The sequence below is a fragment of the Rissa tridactyla genome, chromosome 13, assembly GCF_028500815.1.
Source record: "Rissa tridactyla isolate bRisTri1 chromosome 13, bRisTri1.patW.cur.20221130, whole genome shotgun sequence".
Lineage (NCBI taxonomy): Eukaryota > Metazoa > Chordata > Aves > Charadriiformes > Laridae > Rissa > Rissa tridactyla.
The window spans coordinates 16,501,995-16,525,304 of NC_071478.1; the positions used below are offsets into that span (position 1 = coordinate 16,501,995).

The 23,310-nt window shown below is 62.3% G+C and overlaps 1 protein-coding gene across 1 annotated transcript; it reads left to right on the top strand.

Moving 5' to 3' along the window:
- Nucleotides 1-9,463: 9,463 nt before the first annotated feature.
- Nucleotides 9,464-22,893, top strand: PRODH (proline dehydrogenase 1). Its single transcript, XM_054219602.1, has 14 exons — nt 9,464-9,640; nt 10,171-10,379; nt 16,833-16,867; nt 17,199-17,348; nt 17,492-17,556; nt 17,951-18,067; nt 18,220-18,299; nt 18,571-18,652; nt 18,955-19,047; nt 19,147-19,293; nt 19,452-19,627; nt 19,713-19,811; nt 20,207-20,295; nt 21,875-22,893. Exons 2-14 carry the CDS (start codon nt 10,222-10,224, stop codon nt 22,060-22,062), a joined length of 1,479 nt encoding a protein of 492 aa, XP_054075577.1. The 5' UTR covers nt 9,464-9,640; nt 10,171-10,221; the 3' UTR covers nt 22,063-22,893.
- The last annotated feature ends 417 nt before the right edge of the window (nt 22,894-23,310 follow it).

The following is a 23,310-nucleotide window of genomic DNA, read 5'->3' on the forward strand; positions in this document are numbered from 1 at the left end:
AAGACCTTCACGGGCACCAGCTCTCACAGCTAGGGTGCTTTGTTGGAGCTATATTTCTGTTTCTGGGTAAGCAACACAAATCTGCTCTCCCAAAACGGAGGGGAAAAAAGGTGCCAGGGTGCTCCCTGGAGGGAAGGAGCCGAGAGCAACCCCACACGAGGTGCGGTGATGGCAACCCTGAACTCACCTCGGAGCAGGTTCATCTCTCACCTCCAGCCTCCTTTTTCTCACCTTGAACTAGCTGCCTTGCACTTAAGGGAAAAAGAAAAAAACAAACAACATAAAGATACCTTTTTAGGAACACAAAGAAGGTTGAAATGCTTGGCATGATTCAGATCCAGTTTCCCTGTAGAGCTCTTTGGGGGTGAATTTGGTCTCCTTTGGCCCCAGCCCCTGGGGGCTTCCTGGAGGAGTGACTCAGTCGCCGCGGAGTGCTGTGGGGTCCCTCCTGCTGCAGGGGAGCTCAGGACTCAGCACAGCCCATGAAGGTCCTTCTGCAGAGCTCCTCAAGCCTTGCAGGGGTGGGCTAACGTCCTCCTGGCAAGACCCGACCGCAAGAATTCACAGGAGGGAGATGGAGTCACACCAGTTTTCCCCCACGTTCCTTGTTAAAAGCAACCCGGGGGTTGGAGGTTGGCCTAGATGACCATTAAAGGTCCCTTCCAAACCAACACATTCTGTGATTCTATGATTCACGTGCATGCAAGAGCCACCCTGCAATGCGCAGACGTGTTGAGTAGCAGTCTGCTTTTGGTCGCCCCTAACCAGAGCTTGCAATAAGATCCCAGCAGCTCATTTCCACCAGATGGTTTATCTGAGCCGTGTTAGGGTCGTTCTGGTGCGGCCATGGATGGACAGCATCCGCTGTGCACAAGCACAAGAGGAGCAAAGCCTTGCGGCCACCGCCGGGCTGGCAAGGGAGCGGGATGGGGTGATGGGACAGCCACCCCCACAAGATGCTAGGCCACTGCAGTGTCTGCTTCCGGAATATCCACAACTCCAGAGACAAGAAAACTTGGGAAATCCCAGAGAAGGTCATCTGTCGTGGTGGTAACCTCATCTCTTACACCGGCAGAACATGACCGGGCTGGAGCAGAGCTGCAGAGTGGCTGTCAAAAGCACAAAAGCAAAAATGTCAGCAAGAGGAACAACCTTTGTTGGGTCTGTCTGCCAAGTTCTGCCTGGATTTTCTCCAACTTTACCCTTTTGGCTTGAAATTTTCCATCCCAGAATCTTTTTCTTTCCAAGTTTGAGTGCAAACAGTCACAGGCAGAGGGAGAAGGAGCGCTGCAGCTGGGGCAGCCAAACGCCCAGCGGTCTGCTGGGGGGGGACGGTGCCCTTCGTCGGAGCAGCAGATGAGCTTTCAGAGAGCGAGCTCACTTTTTCCAGCTGTATCAGCAGCTCTAATGAGAGAAAATGACTTTGTTTGGCCCGCATTAAGAGAAAAAAAAAAAAAAAAAAAAGAAAAAAAAAATCAGTCACTCCAGCGGAAAGCTGTCACATCGCCAGCTCGTGGAACAGGGACTTGGAGTGTTGCCTTCTCCTGTCCCCAGGAAAATCTGCAGAAATTTCTCTGGTGACGTTGACAAATGAGTTCTCATACAGTCAGGGCGTGAGTTTTGGTGGCGGCTGCCAGCGCCGCTGTCCCGCACCCAGCGTCCTCTCACTGTCCCCGGTAGGAGCACCCGTTCCTGGGGTCTCCCCGTCCTGGGCTCTCCCCCGTGGGCCCGGGGTGGCTGTCACCGCCCTGCGACAGCAGGAACGGGGCTCAGGGATGGCAGAGCCGTGGGGGACTCTGGCTTCTGCAGGTCAGGGCTCCCCCGTGGAGGAGCACTAGATCAAGCCGTGGCTTGAATCCCTCTGAGGAGGGATGTTCCCTTTGATACTTCCTCAGGAAAAGAATTAAGAAATTGCACATAAAAACCCAAGCAGAAGGAACTTTGAAGGTGCGAAATGAAGCTACACAACCACCAGAGTGAAAGATGGGATTCCGCCTTGAAAAAAATCAGAATTTATGGGCAGTAAAATGCATCTTGAAGTGACGCCGCTCACACAGTCTGTTTTTCGCAGGCCATCTTCATCACGCGGGACGGGGAGAGCTGGGGGACGTCAGGCTTGGGAGGAAGGATGCCACCACCTGCGTGCCCAGCTCCGTCTGGTGCCGAAACCCGAAGCGGGGCCGCGAGTGCTGCTGCGAGAGAAAGGGACAGTGAAATGTCACCCCTGAGCAACGCCCCAGCTCTGCCCTCACTCTCCACGGGGCCGCGAAAGCGAATTGCAAAGCCCTCAGTTGCGGAAAGGGGAATATGCCAGAGACGCCCGTGGGGAAGCAGAGAGCTGGTTTGGAGGGGTGGGGGGCACAGCTACACAGAAGGTATAAAGGCCGGGGGGGGAAATAAGAGTAGTTCAGCAAAGATCTGCAGCCCGTGGGGTGAGTGAGGACGCGTGGGTTTGGAGGCGCAGCTCCTAACGCCTGGGGATGGTGGAGAGGCCAAAGTGGAAGAACCCTCTTTGTGCATCCCTGGGCCCCGCGGCGCCGGCTGGGATGGCAGGGCAGGGCCTGGGGGGAGACGGGGGAGGAGGGGGGGATGGATACGGTGCCTGGAGAGAGCAGATGGAGATGAGCGCGGTGCCCAGCTGAGCTGTCAGATGAGGGATGGCTCTCCTCTCACGCTGCCGCTGGCTGGGGCGGGAGGCAGGCAAGGCCAGCGCTGGCAGCCAGCAGCCTCAGTCATTTTTCCCTTTTTCTCCTTAATTTGGCCCAGTCCTGCCCTTCTCGGGCTGTGCCTGGCTGTTGGAGAGGTCGCTGGTGGGAGGACGGGGGACAACAGGACCCTCGAGCAACCCCTTCTCCAGCTCCGGGACCTGGCAAGACACCTGCTCCCAGCACGGAAGGCTGAGCCCAGAGAGGTGAAACGACCCCAGAAAAGTCAATCTACTTTAAATTCTATTTTCTTTTTTTTTTTTTTTTTCCTGTTTTCAGGCTTTGTGGGAACTTGCGCTTGGCGGGGAGCATCCAGCCCTTTCCCTGGGCGCTCTCCCTTTGGGGAGAAGCTCGGTGCTTCCCTGGGACAGGAGAATAAGGGAAAATCATGAAGTTTCCTACAAAGTATTTGCCTGTGAAAAGGAGGAAGGTGGGAAAACGACACAAAAAATACAGCAAACAAACCAGCTTTTCCCCTTTCCCTACGGACTTCTCAGGAGCACAAGGGGAAAAGGGAACATTTTTTCCTTCCGTTTTGTCCCACTGGAAGAGAGTCCAAGTGCCGCTCAGTGCTACCCGCTCTCAATTAAATACAAGGCAAGTTAAGAAGCAAAAATAAGTGGCACTTGGGAACAGGCGAGTATCGATCGGCCGCCGCGAGCTGGGAATCAACCCGCGCCCTCAACCAGACCAAACCACCCCCGCCGAGAGGAGCCGTCTCTGGGTAGTGGCCATTAGGGCTCTGCGACCAAAGGGGCCTTGCCGGGGCTGCACAGCCCTCAAATGGACAAGGTTTTGCTGCGAGACATCCCTGCTTCCCCAGGCACAGTAATTAACAGCGTATTTTTAGAAAAATGAGCCACCGCATCAATCAATAGGGAACAGCCGGGTTCTCAAGGGTAAGGGTGGCTTGAGTTAATCTACAGCCTTGAGAGCGCCGCTCATCCCGAGCCCGACGGTGTCCGGTTGCCCCCGGATTGCTGCAGGGAGCCCTGCCCCGAGCCCCCGGCACGCCGGGCTCCCGCACCTGCACCTGGGGGGGGTTCTGTGTCTTGGCTGGGCACAGGGAGCCCGGCTCCATGGGCTCCTCCGGGGGATGCTCATTGCAGACGAGGGCTCCTTGGTAGCATGACCTGGGAGGAAGCTGGGAGATTTGGGAAGGCGCTTGCTGGCCAGGCGTCCTTGGAGGCAACTGGCCCCAGCGACTGCCAGCCCCAGGCACACACCTCGCTGGGTTCACATCTCAGCAGCAGCTCCTGATGGGGGCAGGAGGGGCACAGCCACCCCCCCGGCAAACCCTCCTGCCGTCCCTGCCCAGGGCTGGCCCCTTCCACCTCCCGCCCACCTCCCAGGGACCCTCCGCCAGGGAAGCGGAGCCCGGCAGCCCCCTTCCCTCTGGCCAGCCCTGCCTCTGCCCCCAAGGTCTCCTCTCCCTCGCCTTCCCCTCCCCGCCGCTTTCCCGGGAATGCTCCCCCAGCACGAGGTGTTTAAATCATTCACGAAGGGCTGAAATAGAGCTGGCTCCCTTCCAGCTGCTCTGGCATCCAGGCTCCATAAACAACCCACCCGCCAAGGGAGTCAGCTTGGAAAAAAGGCTTTTTATGCCTATTCCCCAGACCCCACTTCCACAAAAACCTTCCGGCGGGATCCTTTCTCAGCTCTAAGTGCGGCAAAATTGTTTCAGGCATTCACTGACCTTCCTTTTCCCCCAGGCAGACGCGTGGACATCCCGCACAACCCACTTCTACCTGCAGATGGAAAACCAGAGGGACCGTCAGCAAAAAAAACAACTCAATTGCCTGATGTGGGAAGTCTGATGCACCTTTCCCTGCCTTGGATATTTCCTAGGCGCCCTTTCAGAGGCAACTTCCTTTTACTTTTGTATAGCTTTGACCTTTCTGGAGATAGGAATTCACCCGGGTATCTTCTCGTGGCCGCTGAGCCACACCAGACCCGCAGGAACTCAGAGGGAGAATCAAGACAACGTTTGTTTCTTAGGCTGCAAATGACTCACCAAGAATCGTTGGGATGCACGTGGAAAATGCCAGGGATCGGAGACCAGCCCAGCTTCCCAAATCCCAACCGTGCTGGGGGAGCAAGGTTCAAGACGGCTGGGGGATCAGCTGCAAGAGGAGCCCCCCCAGCATCTCTTTCCACCAGCAGCGTCTGTGGCAGCTCCCGGCTGCTCTCGCCGGGGCTCCTGACCCACAGAAACACCCCAGGAGCTGGATCCCCCACCCCGACTCCCCAGGTGACCGCCACCAAGTCCCCAAAACTCCCTCCTCCGGTCCCGTAGAGGCAGGACCGGAGTGCTGCAGCCTCACCCTGCCTGGGCAGCGCGGGCATGGGGCTCACCGCTGCCCTCCGTTCAACGTCCAGGGGCCTCTTTAGCAGCAGGAGGAAGGGGATGGACGCAGTTCCCTGCTCCCCCGGCTGCGGGAGGACGAGCTGCCGCCTCCACCCCACTGCCATGCTCCATTTGCCACGGTCTGCGCTGCGGCCCGAGCCAGAGCCACCCCCAGGGAGGGTGACAGGGAGGGTGACAGGGCTGCTTGGAGGGGTCAAGGTGAACCAACTCATCATCTAAATACACCCTGTCCTAGCGCTGGGAGCCCCTGTGCACCCCGCAGGGGTTTTGTTCCCATCAGTGTGGATATTAGTGGGGCTGGGGGGCTCCCTGAAGAGCGGCGCGGCAGGAGGGGAAGAAAAATAACCCTCAACCAGACGATGAGCCACACGCCATTGCAAACTGGGGAGCGCCATCCCCACCGCCGCCTTCTCCGGGGTTTTGCCAGTGGGTCCAAGGCAGACAGTTGCCCCTGACCCGTGCCAGGGAAGGGCTGCAGCTTCTGGCCGCTCCACCACATCCTGCTCCACGGGGGACATTTAACGGAGCTAGATGCCGGCTGAGGATCCGCACCGTTCCCCACACCCCTGCCTGCTTGCTGACGGGGTGTAGATGTCCCTCCCGGCACGTTGGCCCCGGGTGGAAGCGGTTTGGCAGTGCTGGTGCTGGGCACGAGTCAGGCGTGTGATCGGCGCAAGAAATTCCCGGTGGAGGAGGATCTGAATCAGCATTCTCCAGGGAAACCGTAGAGGATGGATGCCGGGAGCACGGCGTGCCCGGCGCGGCCAGGAGCAGGCAGGGCTCGAGGGCTGGCAGAGCTACAAGACAGCCAGGATCGAGCCCCAGTCCCAAGGACGGGGCAGGATTGCCCCTACCGCAGCACTGGGCTGGAGGGAAGACGACGGTGAGGAAGGCTGACTCCTGCGCCCCGGCGATACGGCAGAGCTCGGCAGGCCCCTGGTCGTGCGCTCATGCCTGCTTTGGACGAAAGGCAGGAGGAGCGATTTTCACCCCACAGCTCTCTGGCCGGGTCCCCGAGCGGCCGCTGGTACTTGTTGCCAGCTGCTATTTTCGCGGTGTCAAAAACGCCTCTGCCGAGCAGCGACCCATGAAATACGCCTGCCATGGCCTCCTCCTTTCCAAACTGCCATCTCCTCCCACCTAAATCCCCTTCTTGCCTGTTTGTCTTGCATTCGCATTTGCTTCTTTACACCTTATGGCATCTCAAGGGATCAGTAGCGGCCTCTCCCCGGCTCAGTGCCGTCACTGGGGCAGCCGAAGGTGCGTGCTGAAGGACCCACGTGCGTGTTATCGGGCCTGGGGCGCGTTCCCCGTGCAGGACACGACAGCGTGGTCGCGTTCGTGATGTGGGTTCCTGTGCCGTGGGCTGGACCGGGCTTCCCACACCACACACGGGCCAGCTGCAGCCACCACGCCAGTGGGAGAGGGCTGGAGCGCGCACCGTCCCCCTCTGTGCCAGCAGCGTCTGCCTGGACACGGTGGGATACGGGGACAGTGGCCTGAAGGACACAAAGTCCCAGCTGAGGGGAGCCGTGGGTCGGTGCTCTGCAGGGACATGGTGCGGTGACCCGCAGGGTCTTGGCACGGTCCCCACGGCAGCCTTGAGCATCCCATGTCGGTCTCCCAGCCACCGGCCAGCTCAGGGATCCCCCCTGCTTCGGGAGCAGCCACCCCGAGATAAACACCATTGGGTTCCGCTTCCACCACAATGTGGCTTTTTTACATTTTACCTTTGTGTCTGGATCTGAGACTAAAGTTTCTCTGGAAACTCAGACCTGGTCGTGCACCATAAATCCCCCGCCCTGGCCTGGAAGCTCCGCTGACGCCGCCGGGCTGCCAGCTCTGCCGGCAAGCTCCCTGCCCCAGCAGGAGGGTCTGGTTGCGGCTGTTGGTCAACAGGGAGTCATGGCTCGGCCTGGCACCACTGAGGCTAGAAAAGGAGTAAAAATTATAGCTGATTACAAGTTTTTAATTGGAGCGGTAGTATCTGCTCCTCAGCCTTTAATGCAGCTTGGTGTAAACCAAGGGCTGCAGGGCTACCAAGATGCTGAGGGGACTGGAACATCTCTCTTGTGAAGAAAGGCTGAGGGATTTGGGTCTGTTTAGTCTGGAAAAAGGGCAACTGAGGGGGGACCTTATCAACACTTATAAATACTGAAAGGGGGGTTGTCAGGAGGATGGGGCCAGGCTCTTCTCAGTGGTGCCCGGGGACAGGACAAGGGGTAACGGGCACAAACTTGACCATGGGAAGTTCCACCTAAACACGAGGAGGAACTTCTTTGCTGTGAGGGTGGCAGAGCCCTGGCACAGGCTGCCCAGAGAGGTGGGGGAGTCTCCGTCTCTGGAGACATTCCAACCCCGCCTGGACGTGTTCCTGTGCCACCTGCTGTGGGTGACCCTGCTCTGGCCGGGGTTTGGACTGGGTGATCTCCAGAGGCCCCTTCCAACCTCCATCATTCTGTGATTCTGCAATTCTGTGAATGTTGCTTTTTTTTTTTCTTCAACGGGAGTTTGAGCTGCAGCCTGAGACTTCACAGGCACAAGCTCGTCGCGGCAAGGAACTTCAGGTGAGTCATTTCGCTCTACATGGCACGAAAGAGTTAGGGCAGCACAGGAAATATTTGGAAAGAAATGAGCTCTTTTTCCCAGCTGGCTTTTCACCCAGCTCTGTTAGGGGGCAACGCCACTGTCTGGCTCCCACCATGGAAGGATGGGACATCCCAAAAGGAAACCTTGCAGATGAGCTGAAGGAACCTCCGTGGTTTCACTGCTAATTACAGCGATGCCAGTTCTGGGGCGTGAAGGAAAAAACATTTGCTGTAACTGATTTTTCCTGCCCGCGCTGGCCCTGGGGCAGCTGGGCCTCACCCAGACAGGGCCAGACTTTTACGGTGGTTACAGTTTGCTGGGCTGGGGCTTGCTTTGGAAAAGAGAAGTTTTGCACCGCAGCTGCCGGAGCCTTCTCAAAGCATCGGGCTCTTCCTCTCAACCCCACGCAGGACGTGGTTTCCCACCCTGGCAAACCTGACCGGCCTGCTGCTGCCCGCTCCTGCCCGCTCCTGCCTGCGCTGAGCATCCCCAGGCACAAGATGTCACTGAGGAGCTGGGTTTGGGCAGGTCTGCACAAGCCCGGAGTCATCCTCCGAGAGCCGCTGCGAAATTGGGGCTGGGAAAGTGGGCATGGAGAGGGGACACGACCACAGAGAGGGGACATGGGCACAGAGAGGGGACGCGGCTGCGATACTTGATGCTGCGAAACCTCCAAATGGAAGGGAGGTCCCTGCTCTCTGCTCTCCGGGCCAAGAGTCGGGAACGTATCTGGCCACAAGGGTGCCAGGAGGTGCTGGATGATCTCTGGAGTTCAGCACTGGGTGTGCCTGGCAGGAACAGCTCAGGAAAACGCCTGCCAGGAGCGGCAGGGACACTCAGCCCTGCCTTTGAACCTCCCAAGGCCCTGCCAGCTCTCTCCACGGTGGGGCTCCATGGGCCAGGCAAAGCCCAGCTGCCCCAGACCACGCCAAGGGAACGGTCTGCTGGCTCCAGCCACCCCAAGCACCGACCAAACCCCGACCAAATGAACGAGGATTCACCTGAAACCCACAAACTGTTCACGTGCAGACCAGGAGGACCCAGCACAGGGGCTTGCAGTGACATCTTTCCCATGACGGGTCCCCTGGCTCTGAGATACCCTCCCCAAGGGCCTCCCAGCTGGACATGCTACAGCCAGCCCCAGGGCTTGCCATGAGGGGACAGGGACCCTTTTGGGGCACCCTTTGACCCTCCCTGGGGCTGCTCTAAGGAGTCAGGAGCCCCTTGGCCCTGCGGGGTTGGCCCCGGTGCTCCCCTCCGGTGGGATGGGGACCACTTCAGGGCTACCTTGGGACGACCAGAGCTCTCCCTGGGGCTCCTCCAAGGGCATGGGGCTCCCTTTGCCCCCACCCCCGGCCCTCCCCAGCGCTGCTCCAAGGGGACTGGCCTCCCTTCAGCCCCACCCGGGGCTCCCCTCGGGCCACCCCTGCCCTTCCATGCCCTCCCCGGTGCCCCTCGGAAGGGATGCGCCCCCGAGGGGCTGGGAACGGAGAAGGCACCGGGCAGGGCGGCTGCGGGGCGGAGTGGGGGGGGCGGGGGGGCGGCAGAGCCGGGCGGCGGGGCGGAGCGGCGGCCCCGTCGGCGGGGAGCCCCGGGGGCGGCGCCGGGCGGGCGGTACTTAAGGCGGCGGCGCGGAGCGGGCGGCCCCGCCGTGCCCATGGCTCTGCCGCCCGCCGCCAGGGCGCTCTGCGCCACCGCCCCCCGCCTGGCCGCCCCCCGCCGGCCCCGCACCGCGCCCGCCGCCGCGCCCCGCGGGGCCGCTCCGCCGCCGGCTGCGGGCAGGGGGGCCCGGCCGGTGCAGCAGCGGCAGCCGCCGCCGGCTGCCCCTCCGCGGGGCGGGGAGCGGGGGCCGCCGCCCGCCGTGGATTTCGGGGACGCGCGGGAGGCGTTCCGCAGCAAGAGCAGCGCGGAGCTGCTCCGCGGGCTGCTGGTGCTGGGGCTCTGCGCCGTCGAGCCGCTGGTGGAGCACAACCGGCAGGTGGGGGGGGGGGGGGGCTGCCGCTGCGGGGCGGGGTGCCGGTCCCGGGCAGGGGGGCTCCCACGGCGGGGGGGTGCAGGGCCTGGGGGGCTGCCCGCTCCGGGAGAGATGCCGGTATCCACCCGGGTTGCGGGGGGGGGGGGGGGGGGGGGGCTGCCTTCTCCGGGGGGGGGGTGCCCTCGTTCCTGGGGCGTGCCGGGGGGCGGGGAGGCTTGCCGGTCCCGGACCGGTGGGGGGCTGCCCGCTCCGGGGATTGCCTGTTCCTGGTCTGGGGGGCTCTCCTTCTGGGGACGTGCCCGTTCCGGGAGGAGGGTGCCGGGGATGGGAGCGGGGAGGGGGGCTGTCGGCTCTGAACCGAGGGGCACTGCCTGCCTCGGGGGTTGCCTGTCCCGGGTCTGGGGGGTTGCCGGTCCCCGGCCGGTTTGGGGCTGCCCCCTTCGGAGGGGTGGTGCCGATCCCGGCTCTGGGGGGGCTCTCGTTCCCGGCGATGTCCGTTCCGGGGGGGACGCTGAGCTTCCGTTTTCCCGCAGCTGCTGCAGGTGTGCCAGCGGGTTCTGGGGCAGGCGCTGTTCGAGCGGCTGATGAAGATGACCTTCTACGGGCAGTTCGTGGCCGGGGAGGACCAGGAGGCCATCAAACCGCTCATCCGGCGGAACCAGGCCTTCGGCGTGGGCGCCGTGCTGGATTACAGCGTGGAGGAGGACCTGAGCTCCGAGGAAGCCGAGCGCAAGGAGCTGGAGTGAGTGCGGGGCGCGGCGGGGCCGTGCGGGGCCGGGGGCGGGGCGGGGAGGGGAGGGGAGTGCGCCGGGCGCGGGACTTGGCCGCTCTGCTATTGGCTGCGCCCGCCCATCCCCCCCGCTCCCATTGGCTGCGGGGCCGGGGTTGCCGTGCGTCACGGCCCCGCCTCCCTCCCGCCCGGCCGCTGCCGCCGCCCCCCGCCAAGGCGCTGGGGTGCGGCCCCCCCGGACACACAAGGGGGCTGCCGTCCCAACCCCCCCCCACTGGGAGACAACCCCCCCCCGGACACACAAGGGCACAAGGGGGCGGCCATCGCACCCCTCCCCACTGGGAGACACCCCCCCCCCCGGACATACAAGGGGGCTGCCGTCCCACCCCTCCCCACTGGGAGACAACCCCCCCCCCGGACACACAAGGGGGCTGCTGTCCCAACCCCCCCCACTGGGAGACAACCCCCCCCCCGGACACACAAGGGGGCTGCCATCCCAACCCCCCCCCACTGGGAGACAACCCCCCCCCCCCCCCGTACACACAAGGGGGCTGCCATCCCAACCCCCCCCACTGGGAGACAACCCCCCCCCCCCCCCGTACACACAAGGGGGCTGCTGTCCCACCCCTCCCCACTGGGAGACAACCCCCCCCCGGACACACAAGGGGGCTGCTGTCCCACCCCTCCCCACTGGGAGACAACCCCCCCCCGGACACACAAGGGGGCTGCCATCCCAACCCCCCCCACTGGGAGACAACCCCCCCCCCGGACACACAAGGGGGCTGCCGTCCCAACCCCCCCCCACTGGGAGACACACCACCCCCCCTCACCCACCTGCATATACCAGGGGGGTGTCTGTCCCCCTCTACCCCTCATCCCTCTGCACCCATTGGGGTGCTGCCCCCCCCCATTCCCCCCCCACTGGGGTGGTGCTCCTCTGCCCCCCGGGCTGCTGCACCCCCTCTGTCCCCTTCTGTTCCCCCTGCACACACTGGGGTGCTGCTCTGCTTCGCCCCCCCACCCCCGGGGTGCTGTTCCCCCCCTGCCATCCTGCACCCCCTGAGGTGCTCCCCGCCTATAGGGAATAGTCCCACCCCACCCTCTTTGGGGTGCTGTCCCCCCCTCCACTCCCCCTCATACACCGGGGTTAGCCCCCCCATTCCCACTGGGGTGCTGCCCCCCACCGCTTCCACCCGCCTCAAACCTGGGGTGGTGGTGCCCCCCCCACCCTTCCCACCCACCAGGTCACACCCTCTTCCCGCAGTGCCCCCCCATCCCGGGCAGCATTCCCTACCTCCCGCCGTCTGCCAAGGGCAAGCACCGGCCAAAAGCTGCTGGTAACTTTCCACTATTCGGGCTCCAGTTCCAGGCGGCTCCGCTCACCCGATCGATGGGCCCTGGCCGGCACCCCACGGTCACCGGGGTGGGCAGCGGCCCCCTCACCCATGACAAGGGTGGCCCTGCCGGAGGGCGCAGGCTGGGGGTGCAGGGCGGGCTCCAAAAGCCCCCTGTCCCCATTTGCAGCCGGGGACGCAGGCCAGCTGCCACACGGCGCTAAAAATACAGAGGAAACAGCTATTTGGGGGGGTTTCGGGTCGGGGCGGCGATGCAGGTGCTGCCGCTGGGCTCCTCCCCGCCGGCGCTGGGAGCCTTATCTCTGCTCCCCACCCGGGGTGCTGCTTATCGGGGACCCTCCTCCACTTGCCATGGGGGGGGTGACACTGCCGTTGGCCACCATTGCCTAAAATTCCCATTGGTGCCAAGGTCCTGCGGCTTGCGAGGGCAGCGCTGGCGTGGGGGCTGCACGGGGGGGAGGCAGGGCTGTGCCCACCCCAGCCCGTTGCAGACTCAGCTGCAAACTGCATTATTTTTTTTTTAATATATAAAACCTTCAAAATACCCTGAGCAGGGGGGGGAATGGCTCTTTCGAAGGCGCGGAGCCAGCGGTGTTTTCGGGGAGCGGCTGGTTTCTTCCCCAGGCACCCAGCCATGGTCCGGGCGCGTTGCTCAGCATCCCCGTGGGGCCGGGCTGGCATCGCTGCCCTCCTGGCTCTGGCTGTGCCTGTGCCCGGCGCGTTCCTGCGGTTGCCCACCAAAGGCTTTGGCAGGCAGGCGCTGCCTGCACCTGTATCCCGCCTGCTCACGGCGGGGGGGGCGGCAGCGGTGCTGTTCAAGCCATCTGTGCTGTGCTGGTCCCCATCCCCCCTGCCCGGAGCAGATTTGGGGGTTGCATGCGTGGATGAGCTCTGTGCTGCAAGGGTCGTTCCCACCCGGCAACGAGCCCGGCAAAGCCACATGCTGGACCCCATTCCCCGTGCCACCCCCCCACCCCGATGCCACCCTGCCTGAGCTCCAGCGGGATTTGCTCCCACGAATGGGCAGAGGTGGGGGAGAAAATGCCATCCTAGAGATCACCCGGGGATGTCACGGAGCAGGGACAAAGCCCAGGGGGAGCATCGGAAGGGCTGTGTCACACCCTGGCCCGTGCCAAGCACCGCTCCGGCTCGGTTCGGCGGCAAAACCCCAAATGACCAGTGTTTCTGCCAGGGATGGAGCCGAGCTGGGCTGCGTGGGGTTGAGAAGAGTGAGTGGTCCAGGGCTGCACTCGGGCGCCGCGTCCTTGCCTCCTGTGAGCACTTCAGGGCTTTGCCCCGCTGCCAGCCGGGAAGCAGAGCTACAAACCAGATGCAGCCAGCGGGTTTTTTTTGGCCTCCTGGTGCCATCTGCTGTTGTTTTCCCTGCCCCAGGCAGAGCTCCTGCAGGCAGAGCTGTGCTGGGCTTACCCGTGCAGCATGTTCTTCTGGAGCGAGCTGGAGATAACAGCAGGGAAATGCCCTTTCCTCCCCAGCGATGGGCCCTGGCCGCTCCTTGTCACCCACTTGCTGGTTGGGAACACCCATGAACACGGGCAGGCACCGGCTTATCCTGCCGGCTGCGGGCTCTGCCCTGCCTGGGCTGGCATCCAGCGCTCTGCCCGCTTGTCCCAGGAGTCCTTGGCCACGTGCTGAAGGCTGCTGCCAGGTCACGGTGACATGGCTGGAGAAGGGTGTCCCTGCAGGGCAGGTGCTGCTCCGCTCCCAGGGCAGCACCTGGGCTGGGGGCTTCGGGATGGGTGGGTGGGGTGTGGAGAGACGCCGCCGCAGCTGGGCAGGGGCTTCTGCTCCCTGGGGAGTGAAACAAGGCACCCCCCCCCCCCATAGCGGAGGTGGTTGTGGTCCCCTTGCAGCCTTGGGGCCATTGCTGGCCCATGGGCATCCCAAGGCAGGAGATGGGTTGGGGTTGTGCTAACACGGGGAAGGACAATCCTGTCCCCGACACCCTGGACGGCTCTGACACGCAGCTCCTGGGCTTTGCTTCCTCTAGAGGCTTCTTGCATAGACACCCGATTCCTGCTGCAGCGTGGGATTACGACCTGGCCTGGCCAGTCAGCCTCCCAGAGCCACCTCCTCCCCTTCTCCTCCTGCTCCCGGTGCCGCTGCCACCCGTGCCCGGTGCTCTGCCTGGGGGTGCTGCGGGTCCCCGAGTTCACAGGGTGGTTTCTCTTTAGCTTGAAGCTGCGCAAGCAGGTCCTGCCGTGGTCCTGGGCCGGTGCCTGACGGCAACTCGTGCATGGGGCAGGCTTGAGAGACTCTTCTGCCAAGAGCTTTGCTTTATTCCTACCTGCAGGGTTTTAAGCATCACCCTTAGCTACAGTTTGGGCTTCACGCGACCAGGAGTTTATCCTTGGACGTGGTAATTCAGGGACAGCTTCTCCCTGGTGTTCCTTCATCCCCTTTGCCAGACCCATTTGCCGCCCAGCAAAGCGAATGTGCTGTGCTCGTGGCGCCCTCCTGATAACCCCCCGGGGCGAAATGGGCTATTGCCTACTTATTTCTTGACAAGGGGACCTTTGTGCTTCTCTCGAGACGGTTTATTTGAGCCTGATCAAAAACTTCCTGAGAGCCCGAGTCTGCTGTGCCAGCTGGATTACCCTTCCCAGCAACCCGGTGGGCTGCCTCGAGTCTTCGTAACGTGCTTTGCGGCGCTTGGAGGGGCTGGTTTGGGCAGGCTTTGGGCGAGCGTGAACCCCCACCCCCACCCCGGGGCCCTCAGCATGCCTCGCAGGTGGCTCCTTTCTGGTCACAGCTCGCCAGAAGCACTTGGGCGGCACCTGGAGATGTGTCCTGCTGGGGGAGACCTGCAGAAGGGATGGCCGGGTAGAAGCTGGGTTAAGTGGCACTTGGTTGGCGTAGGAACGGCTTTGCTGGCCAAGACTAATATTGCAAAGAAAGCAGATGATATGCAGGAAGAGCTATTTCTTCAGCGGGAAGGAGCTTCCTTTATTTTCCTTGATGCAGAACAACGAAGCGAGCGCCATGGCACCGCTTTGAATGCCCCCCTCGGGGAGGAAGGGCTGGGTGCAGTCACGCAGCAGGAACGCTGCCTGGAAAGGGTGTGTTTGTCTTCAGGAACACAAAACGCTTCCAATTCGAGGGTGCTGTTGGCTGATGGAGCTGTGTGCGTTCCCCCCTTGGTAGGCCAGGGGAGGCTTTGCTCCCTGCCGCTCGTCCCCGGCACCTCCCACGTCGGAGGCAGGTTGTGCTGGACCCATCTCTCCCAACGTGTCCTCAGGGTCCCAGCAGCGTCTCCAGCCTTCCCCTGTGCGGCGCTGCCTGCTCCGAGGGGACCTTCCAGCCACCGTGGGCTTTGCTGTCGCATCCCATCCCTCGGTGTGTGATGTCTCCTCCTTCCTTCCCTCTGCCCTCTGTAATCAGGAGCAGAAAACTTCTTGACCTGTCCTCAGGGTAGCAAAATCATAGAATTGCCTGGGTTGGAAGGGACCTTTCACATCACCGAGTCCAGCCATCAACCGAACTCTGACAAAAACCCGTCACTAAACCGTCTCTCTAAGCACCACGTCTGTCCGTCTTCTAAATCCCTCCAGGGATGGAGACTCAGCCATCCTGGGCAGTCTGTTCCGATGCTTGACAACCCTTTCGGTGAAGAAATTTTTCCTAATATCCATCCTAAACCTCCCCTGGGGCTACTTGAGGCCGTTTCCTCTTGTCCCATCGCCTGTTCCTTGGGAGAAGAGCCCGACCCCCCCTGGCTGCCCCCTCCTTTCAGGGAGCTGCAGAGAGCGAGAAGGTCTTCCCCTCAGCCCCCTTTTCTCCAGGCTGAGCACCCCCAGCTCCCTCAGCCGCTCCTCAGGGGACTTGTGCTCCAGACCCCTCACCAGCTCCGTTGCCCTTCTCTGGACGCGCTCCAGCACCTCAATGTCTGTCTGGTAGCGAGGGGCCCCAAAACTGCACGCCGTATTCGAGGTGGGGCCTCACCAGTGCTCAGTACAGGGGCACCATTGCTGCCCCGGTCCCACGCGCCACGCTCACGGAGCAGAGCCCCCCAGAGGTGCCTGCTCCATGAGCTCCGGCGGCTCCTGCCCCGGTTCACACCAGGCTTTGCTGGGCTTTGAGCAACGCGGGGCTGGTGCTGGCGCCGGGACGCAGGAGGGAAGGGCTTGTCTCCGCTTGTTTATGCTTCCAGCAGCTCCTAATCCCTGTCACAGGGTTTCCGTGTGGGAGAATACGTTCTGGGACCATGCCACGTGCACCTCCGCTCTCTTGTGTGAGTCCTCTGGCTCTGTGCTGCTTGGCTGACCGCGTGCTTCCCCACTGCTGGGCAGGGCCAGTTTTGGGACGGTGACTCCAAGGCAGATATCTCCTGGAGGAGATGACTCTCTTGTCACTCAGGGCTGCTCTCCAAGGACTGGCAGTGTTCCTGGGTGAGACCTCAGGTCTACGGGCTGGATTTAGGCTTCTTGAGCTTGAGGAGGATCTCATGACTTGGCCCGTGTCCGCCTGGGCTGTCACAGCCCTGTTATCTCTGTGGCAAAGAGCTTGGGATTGAAATTACATCTGAGGTCAGCGGGAGTTGAAGCTGAGACCTTGTTTGTGAGCTGTTGGCTAACGCCAAGGCGCAGAGGAGCACGGGGCAGCTGAGCAGCGTCCTGCTGCTTGATGCACCATGGGTCTGAAGGAGCTCCTCGCTTCACAGTCTGGCTGCTGGTGCCTGCAAGGTGGGGAGGCGTTGGGTTGAGGTTTGGTGCCACCAAAGTGAGGACCATGGGCTGGCATGGCTGGAGACAGGGGACCCAGCCCCACCAGGGCTGGCCTTGTCCTTGCCGTGGGGTGGGCTGGTCGAGAGCAGCTCTGGACCCTGGGGCAGAGCATCCTCCCTGTGCTGCCTCCAGGTAACGCTTGCTGGGACGTTGAAACCCCGTTGCCTTCCACGAGTGGGTTTGGGACGTCTGACCTGCCAGCGGAGCTCACGCTGAGCGGTTTGATCCGTTGGCCATGGGTTGGCGAGGGAAGAGCAGGGTCCGGCGCCAGGCTGGCAGCAGGGGAGCCTCAGAGCTGCCCTGACCATCAGCGGTGGGGTTTGGGGGGTTGCTGACCTGGCCCTTACCTTCCCTGTTTCTCTTCTTAGCTCCTGCACCTCCGCAGCCGAGAAGGAGACGGGAGGTGAGTGTCCCAGCCTCTCCTGCTGACAGGAGACAGCCTGAAGGTCCAGCTGATCTGGGCGCTGCGGGCCTGGCACGGGGGAAAGACGCAGCTCCCGCAGCCTCAAATCGTGAGCTGGATGATGACCGTCTCGGTTCTTGGCCACCCCTGCTTCTCTGCAAAGGCTCAGCCCCTGCTCGGGCGGCACAGCAGGCCGGGCGCGTTGCAGCCCTCGAGGGGCTCTTTTGAGGTCGAAGCCAGAGCCCCTCTCCCCTGCGCCCACGGCAGGAGCTCCCAGGGAGGTTGCGCTCAGCAGGGCTGCGTGGCCCATCTCCATCCTCTTCCACCCCAGGAGCAGAGCGAAGGGAGAAGCAATACCGAGCCCATCGGGGCTTTGGGGATCGCCGCGGCGGGGTCATCAGCGCCCGCACGTATTTCTATGCTGACGAGGCCAAGTGTGACCAGCACATGGAGACTTTCCTCCGCTGCATCGACGCCTCAAGTAAGCGCTCCACGTGTCCTGAGCAGCCCCACTGTGCCTGGGGCCTGCGGGGACCCTGCAGCCCCCCGCCATCTCTCGGGTATCTCCCTTCTACCCGAGCACCCTGCCTGTCAGGCCAGCTCTGTCTTTGTGGCTCCATCCAGGTGGCAGCTCGGTGGACGGCTTCTCGGCCATCAAGCTGACGGCACTGGGCAGACCTCAGTTCCTGGTGAGTGCCAGGGCTGTGACCAGGGCAAGGTGGGTCAGAACCGGGGCCACGGATGATGCGTTTGAGGGGGCAGGTGCTTCGGGGTGCCAGGCTTGCTGCGGTGGCATCTCCGCTGACGGCAGAGAGGAGTGGGCGCCAACAGGCTGTCCCCTGTGTGCCCAGCGCCACCCTGGAGACCCTGCCTCAACTTCTGGGGGTAAACGAAGAGCTCAGTTTAGAGGTCCCAACATGGTGCGGGGGGTCTGTACTTGGCCCCTGCTTGGCCACGGTCCTCTGCTAAAGGGTCAGAGTCTGCCACAGGCTGGGTGTGATCTTGCAAAGCCCTGCCATGACAGGAGGTTCCAAGCCGGCTGGACTCCAGCCTGGGTGTCTCACCTCGAACCTGTCCCCGCAGCTGCAGTTCTCGGAGGTGCTGGTGAAGTGGCGGAGATTCTTCAACCAAATGGCCGCGGAGCAGGGCCAGGCTGGGCGGGCAGCACTGGAGATGAAGCTGGAGGCGGAGAAGCTGCAGGTGAGGCGGGTGATGTCTGAGGGAAGAGGCTGCGCTGCCGGGGATGCGCTGCCGGAGGTGGCCGTGGAGGTCCCGGAGCAGCCCTGACCTGTGACACCTCTGAGCCTGGAGCGGGAAAACCCCCTTGGCACTGATGCTCCTTTTGGTGGCAGGAGGCCCTGGCCAACCTCGGCATCGCGACCAAGGCGGAGAGCCAGCACTGGTTCACGGGCGAGAACCTGGGTGTGAGCGGGTAAGCTGCCTGCGCCCCGGGGGGTGCTGCGGGATGGGGGCGCCCCTCTTCCTGGGGCAGTGGGGCGGCAGCAAGGGGAGGTCTCCAAAGGCCGGCACTGGCTCGGCACAGTGACCAAGCATAGAGGAGGTTTGGGTGGAGGTGACGAGACAGGTCGGGGTGGCACGTGCCGTGCACCTTGCGTGCTGGTGGGGATCAGGAAGCTGGCAGAGACCCCCCCCACCCCCGGCCCCCGCAAGACACCAGTAAGAACCTGGCTCTCCGCTCCCAGCACTGTGGACCTGCTGGACTGGAACAGCCTGATTGACAGCCGCACCAAGCTCTCCAAGCTGCTGCTCATCCCCAACATGCAGGTGGGTACCCATCTGCGCTACCCCCGGAGCGACCCCACAGGGAGGGCACTGGGACTTTGCGGGAGCGGGGTGCGGGTCCGCTGCCCCCAGGCCCTGCCCGGTAGCTCACTGGTGGCAGCGGTGTTGGCTGGCACCCGTGCTGTGATCCACCGTGTGCAGCCACCGCGCTGTGCTGGCCGGCGGGGGTTGGGGAGCTGGGGGTGGGCAGCAGCCCCTGGGGATGGGCTTCCCTCGGGAGTGTTTCTGTCTCCCGTGGGCAAGGGCTGGCCGCAGCAAGGTGCCACGAGCTGTTCTCGTTTCAGACTGGGCAGCTGGAGCCTCTGCTCTCGCGCTTCACTGAGGAGGAGGATCTGCAGATGAAGCGGATGCTGCAGCGGATGGACACCCTTGCCAAGGTGAGGAGCCATGGGAGCTGGGCACGGGTGCTGCTGCAGAGAGGGAGACGTGTAGCAGGAGGCCCCGTGAACCCAACCGGCATGTCATTCACCCCGCAGAGAGCCACGGAGAAGGGCGTGAGGCTGATGGTGGATGCAGAGCAGAGCTACTTCCAGCCGGCCATCAGCCGCCTCACCCTGGAGATGCAGCGCCGCTTCAACAGGGATCGGGCGATCATCTTCAACACCTACCAGTGCTACCTGAAGGTGAGGTCCAGCAGGAGGCTGGGCAGGAAGGACCTCCTGGAGCAGCTGGATGGAGACCTTGGCTCCTGAAGTGATGGCGATGCAACGGCACAACAAGGCCCAGGGCAGACGCAGCACTGGTGCGATGACCTTGTGCCATCTTTTCCATCTGGTACCAGGAGGCTTATGACAATGTGACGGTGGATGTGGAGCTGTCACGCCGGGAGGGCTGGCACTTTGGTGCCAAGCTGGTCCGTGGGGCCTACATGGAGCAGGAGAGAGAGAGGGCGGCTCAGATTGGCTATGAGGATCCCATCAACCCCACCTACGAGAAGACCAACGAGATGTACCACAGGTAGGGGACAGCCACACTCCTCCCACCTGCCCCACTGGGCATGGGCTTGAGTGGCCTCACCACGCCGCCCCGTGGTACCCTGCAGGTGCCTGGACTACATCCTGGAGGAGATCAAGCACAGCCGGAAAGCCAACGTGATGGTGGCATCTCACAATGAGGACACGGTGAAGTTCACCCTGCGCAGGTGGGTGCTGGGGAGCCAGCGTGTCGTGGTAAGGACCGGGGGGCTTGAGGGATATGGGGGCCCAGCAGAGCTGCAGTGAGATGTGATGTGGCTTGTCAGGTCCTCACTGCGCTCTGCCGGTGGGATCCTAGCACCGGATTCTGGTGCTCAGGTTGGGGCTTGGAGCTGGAGCGCAGCATGGTGGCTCACAGTGGCTGCCGAGCTGGCCCCATGGCCCAGCCCAGAGGCTGTTTTAAAAACAAATCCCTCGAGTCCTTGCATCCCAGCATCCCTCTGGGATGTGGTCAGTGCCCTGCTATCGTGCTTGGAGATGATCCCCACTCCTCTGGTGGGATGCGCTGCCCCTGTGTGTTCTGCTGTCTCCGCTCTTCCCTGATGCGAGGCTTGGTTTGCAGGATGATGGAGCTTGGGATCCATCCCTCGGAGAAGAAGGTGTGCTTTGGGCAGCTGTTGGGCATGTGTGACCAGATCACCTTCCCTCTGGGTGAGTGCTGGGAGCAGGGCGGATTGGCAGACGTGCTCCTGCCCCACCTTGACCCCTGAGGTCTCCCTGAGGAGCTGTTGTGGGGTCTGAAGGACGGGTGGAGCTGGGCTATGGGTCTGAGAGCAGGATGGGATGAGGACGACGGTGCCTTGTTGCCTCTTCCCCGTCTGTGTGGAGCGCTGTGACACCTGCGTAGGGTTTGGGAAAGATGTAGATGAGGATGTAGATGGAGAATCACATCTGTCTCCTGGAGGCCCCGTGAGACTGTGAAGGCTGGGCAAGGAGATTCCTGCTTTGGACTCCGAGCTGAGATCGGGGTACCCCTAGATGGGTCAGAGACAGGTCCTGGCCACAGCAAACCCCTCTTGTACCTCCTTGGTCTGGGAGTGTCACTTTGCTGGGCTGGAGGGACACCCCGAGCCCTGGGCTCTCCGCTAGCCAGCTGGCAACAGGCTCTTGCGTGACCTTGTCCTCTCCCCTGCTGCTGGCCCAGGCAGCGGAGCAGAACTCCCAGGGGCCCGGCCAGAGGGACATGCAAGGGGCCGGGCCAGCCCAGCAAGGGTCGGGGACTGAGCCCGCTGCCCACACCGGTGTCCGGAGCGGAGCCCCGAGGCCAGGAGAGCCGCGGGAGGCAGACTGGGCAGATGTCCAGCCTGGACGCTGCTCTGTCCTGGAGTTCCCCTCGCTAGCGGGGTTTGGCTGCCTGTCCGCAACCTCTTCTGGTCATGCTGGAAAAATGTGTTAACTTGATGTTTCTGGTTGAACGCTTCTTGAATTGGCCGGGCCCTGGCTGCCGACATTCCCAGGGCTCCCGGTGACCTTGGCCCGCTCCCCCCAGGCGCGTTCCCAAGCTCCCCGTGCTGAGCCGGGGAGGGATGTGCCGCCGCTCCCCCTGCCCGGTGCTCAACCCCAGCCTCCGGCCGCTGCACCCCTCCGACCCGCCATCCCTCACCCATGGGCACGGCAGAGCTGGGGGCTGAGGGAGGCTTTTCCTGTGCTCCTTTTTTTTTTTTCTCTTTCTCTCTTTTTTTTTTCTCCTTTTCTCCTTTTTTTTTTCCTTTTCTCCTTTTTTTTCCTCCTTTTCTCCTTTTTTTCCTCTCTCCTTTTCTCCTTTTTTTCCCCTCTCCTTTTCTCCTTTTTTCTCCTTTTCTCCTTTTTTTCTCCTTTTCTCCTTTTTTTCTCCTTTTCTCCTTTTTTTCTCCTTTTCTCCTTTTTTTCCCCTCTCCTTTTCTCCTTTTTTTCCCCTCTCCTTTTCTCCTTTTTTTCCCCTCTCCTTTTCTCCTTTTTTCCTCCTGTTCTCCTTTTTTTCCCCTCTCCTGTTCTCCTTTTTTTTCTCCTTTTCTCCTTTTTTTCTCTTCTTTTCTCCTTTTTTCTTGTTTTATTCCTTTTTTTATTCATTTTTTTCTTGTTTTTTTCCTTGATGTTTTTCCCCCCCTCTTTCCCCCACCCTCTTTTTTTTTTTTTTTTTTATTTCCCCCACCACGATTTTTCCTTTTTTTTTTTTTATTTTTTTTTTTATTTTTTTTCCCTCTTTTTCTTGGTGCTTCCCTGACCAGCCTCTCTCCCTCTCTCCCTCCAGGTCAGGCCGGTTTCCCTGTCTACAAGTACGTGCCCTACGGCCCGGTGAACGAGGTGCTGCCCTACCTGTCCCGGCGGGCGCAGGAGAACAGGGGCTTCATGCAGAGGGCGAACCGGGAGCGGGACCTTCTCTGGAGGGAGTTCAAGAGGCGGCTCCTCGCGGGCAGCTTCTTCAGCCCCAACCACTAACCCCAACCGTGGCATCCAGCCCGGGCTCTCTTGTGCCTTCACCTGTAACCACTATTCCCCGTCCAAGTTTTGCTGCAGTTTTCCCCCCCCCTCCGCCCCCGGCCAGCACCCTTTGCCCTGGGGAGGGGGGGGACGTGTCCTTGCTGCTTTTTGAACCACAGCCGCCTTCTGGAGGTCGCCGCTGTAGGGCTGCCCCCAGGGATGTCCCTCTGCCATCCCAGGGGGCTCTGGAGCTGCGCTTGCCTGGGCTGTCTCAGGGGAGACGTCAGCCCCCCTGCCTCAGTGAACGCTCCCCCAGGGTTTTCCCCTTTGGGGATCGCACAGGGAGTTTTGGCCGCCTGCTTCGTGCCACGGGCTCGGGTCCAGGGTGGGCTGGGTGGCTCGGGGACAAGCCGGCCTCGGCCAGGGGCTTGGTCTCTTCCAGCTCCCTGGAGGCAGATGCAGAAGCAGAGGGCAGAGCGAGCGGGGGCAGGATGAGTCCCTGCTGCCTGTCCCAGGGCGGCCGCTACCTGGCTGCTCACCAGCTTTGCACAGACGGGGCAGGACCAGGTTCTCCCCCCCCACATCCCCCTGGGGCTGAGCAGAGCCAAGCCGGGGCTGGCCGGTCCTCAGGCCCACATCCAGCGGGGCAGGAGGGGCGAGGGGAGCTGGCTGGTCCATCCCTGCCCTGCTCTTGCCCTGCCTGCGGGCCCTGGCTCCCCAGCAGGACCGGGTCTGCGCGGTGGGCAGGGGTGGTGGCCCCGCGGGAGCCCCAGGAGCCGGCCTGCGGCTCAGCTCTGCCGTACACTGGATTTGCAGAGAATGGTGATGATTAAATCACGACTGTTCTTGCCCCTGTCTCTCTCTTGGAGTTACTTTGGGCAGCCATCTGTCCCCGGGCTCTGCTTGGTCTCAAAGCGGGGGTTACTGCCTTCTCAGCCCCCCCCCACAGCTGCATGCCTTGGCCTGAGCCGGGAAAGGAGTGGGAGACGGGCTGTACTGAGTGAGGCCAAACTTCCCCGAGGATGGGAAGGGAGAAGTTTTGGAGCTGTCTGTGATGGGGCTGGGGGGGAGCTGGGAGCCCCGGAGCATCCTCCCACCTGTGGCAGGGGGATGGCGGCGGTGGCAGACCCTCTCCCCACCCTGAGCCTCCGCTTTTGGGGGAGAGAAGCATCCTTCAGGCTTCCACTGCCTCAAATTAAGGGTAGTTTTTCCTGGGCTCGTTTTGGGCTCTGTGGGACCACAAGCATCTCTGGGCTTCCCTGCCCA

Coding starts and splice junctions, on each gene's coding strand:
- PRODH (XM_054219602.1), top strand. CDS start 10,222: ATGAAGATGACCTTCTACGGGCAGTTCGTGGCCGGGGAGGACCAGGAG. Junction 10,380..16,832: donor GCCGAGCGCAAGGAGCTGGA/GTGAGTGCGGGG, acceptor TTCTCTTCTTAG/CTCCTGCACCTCCGCAGCCG. Junction 17,349..17,491: donor CCGCTGCATCGACGCCTCAA/GTAAGCGCTCCA, acceptor GGCTCCATCCAG/GTGGCAGCTCGGTGGACGGC.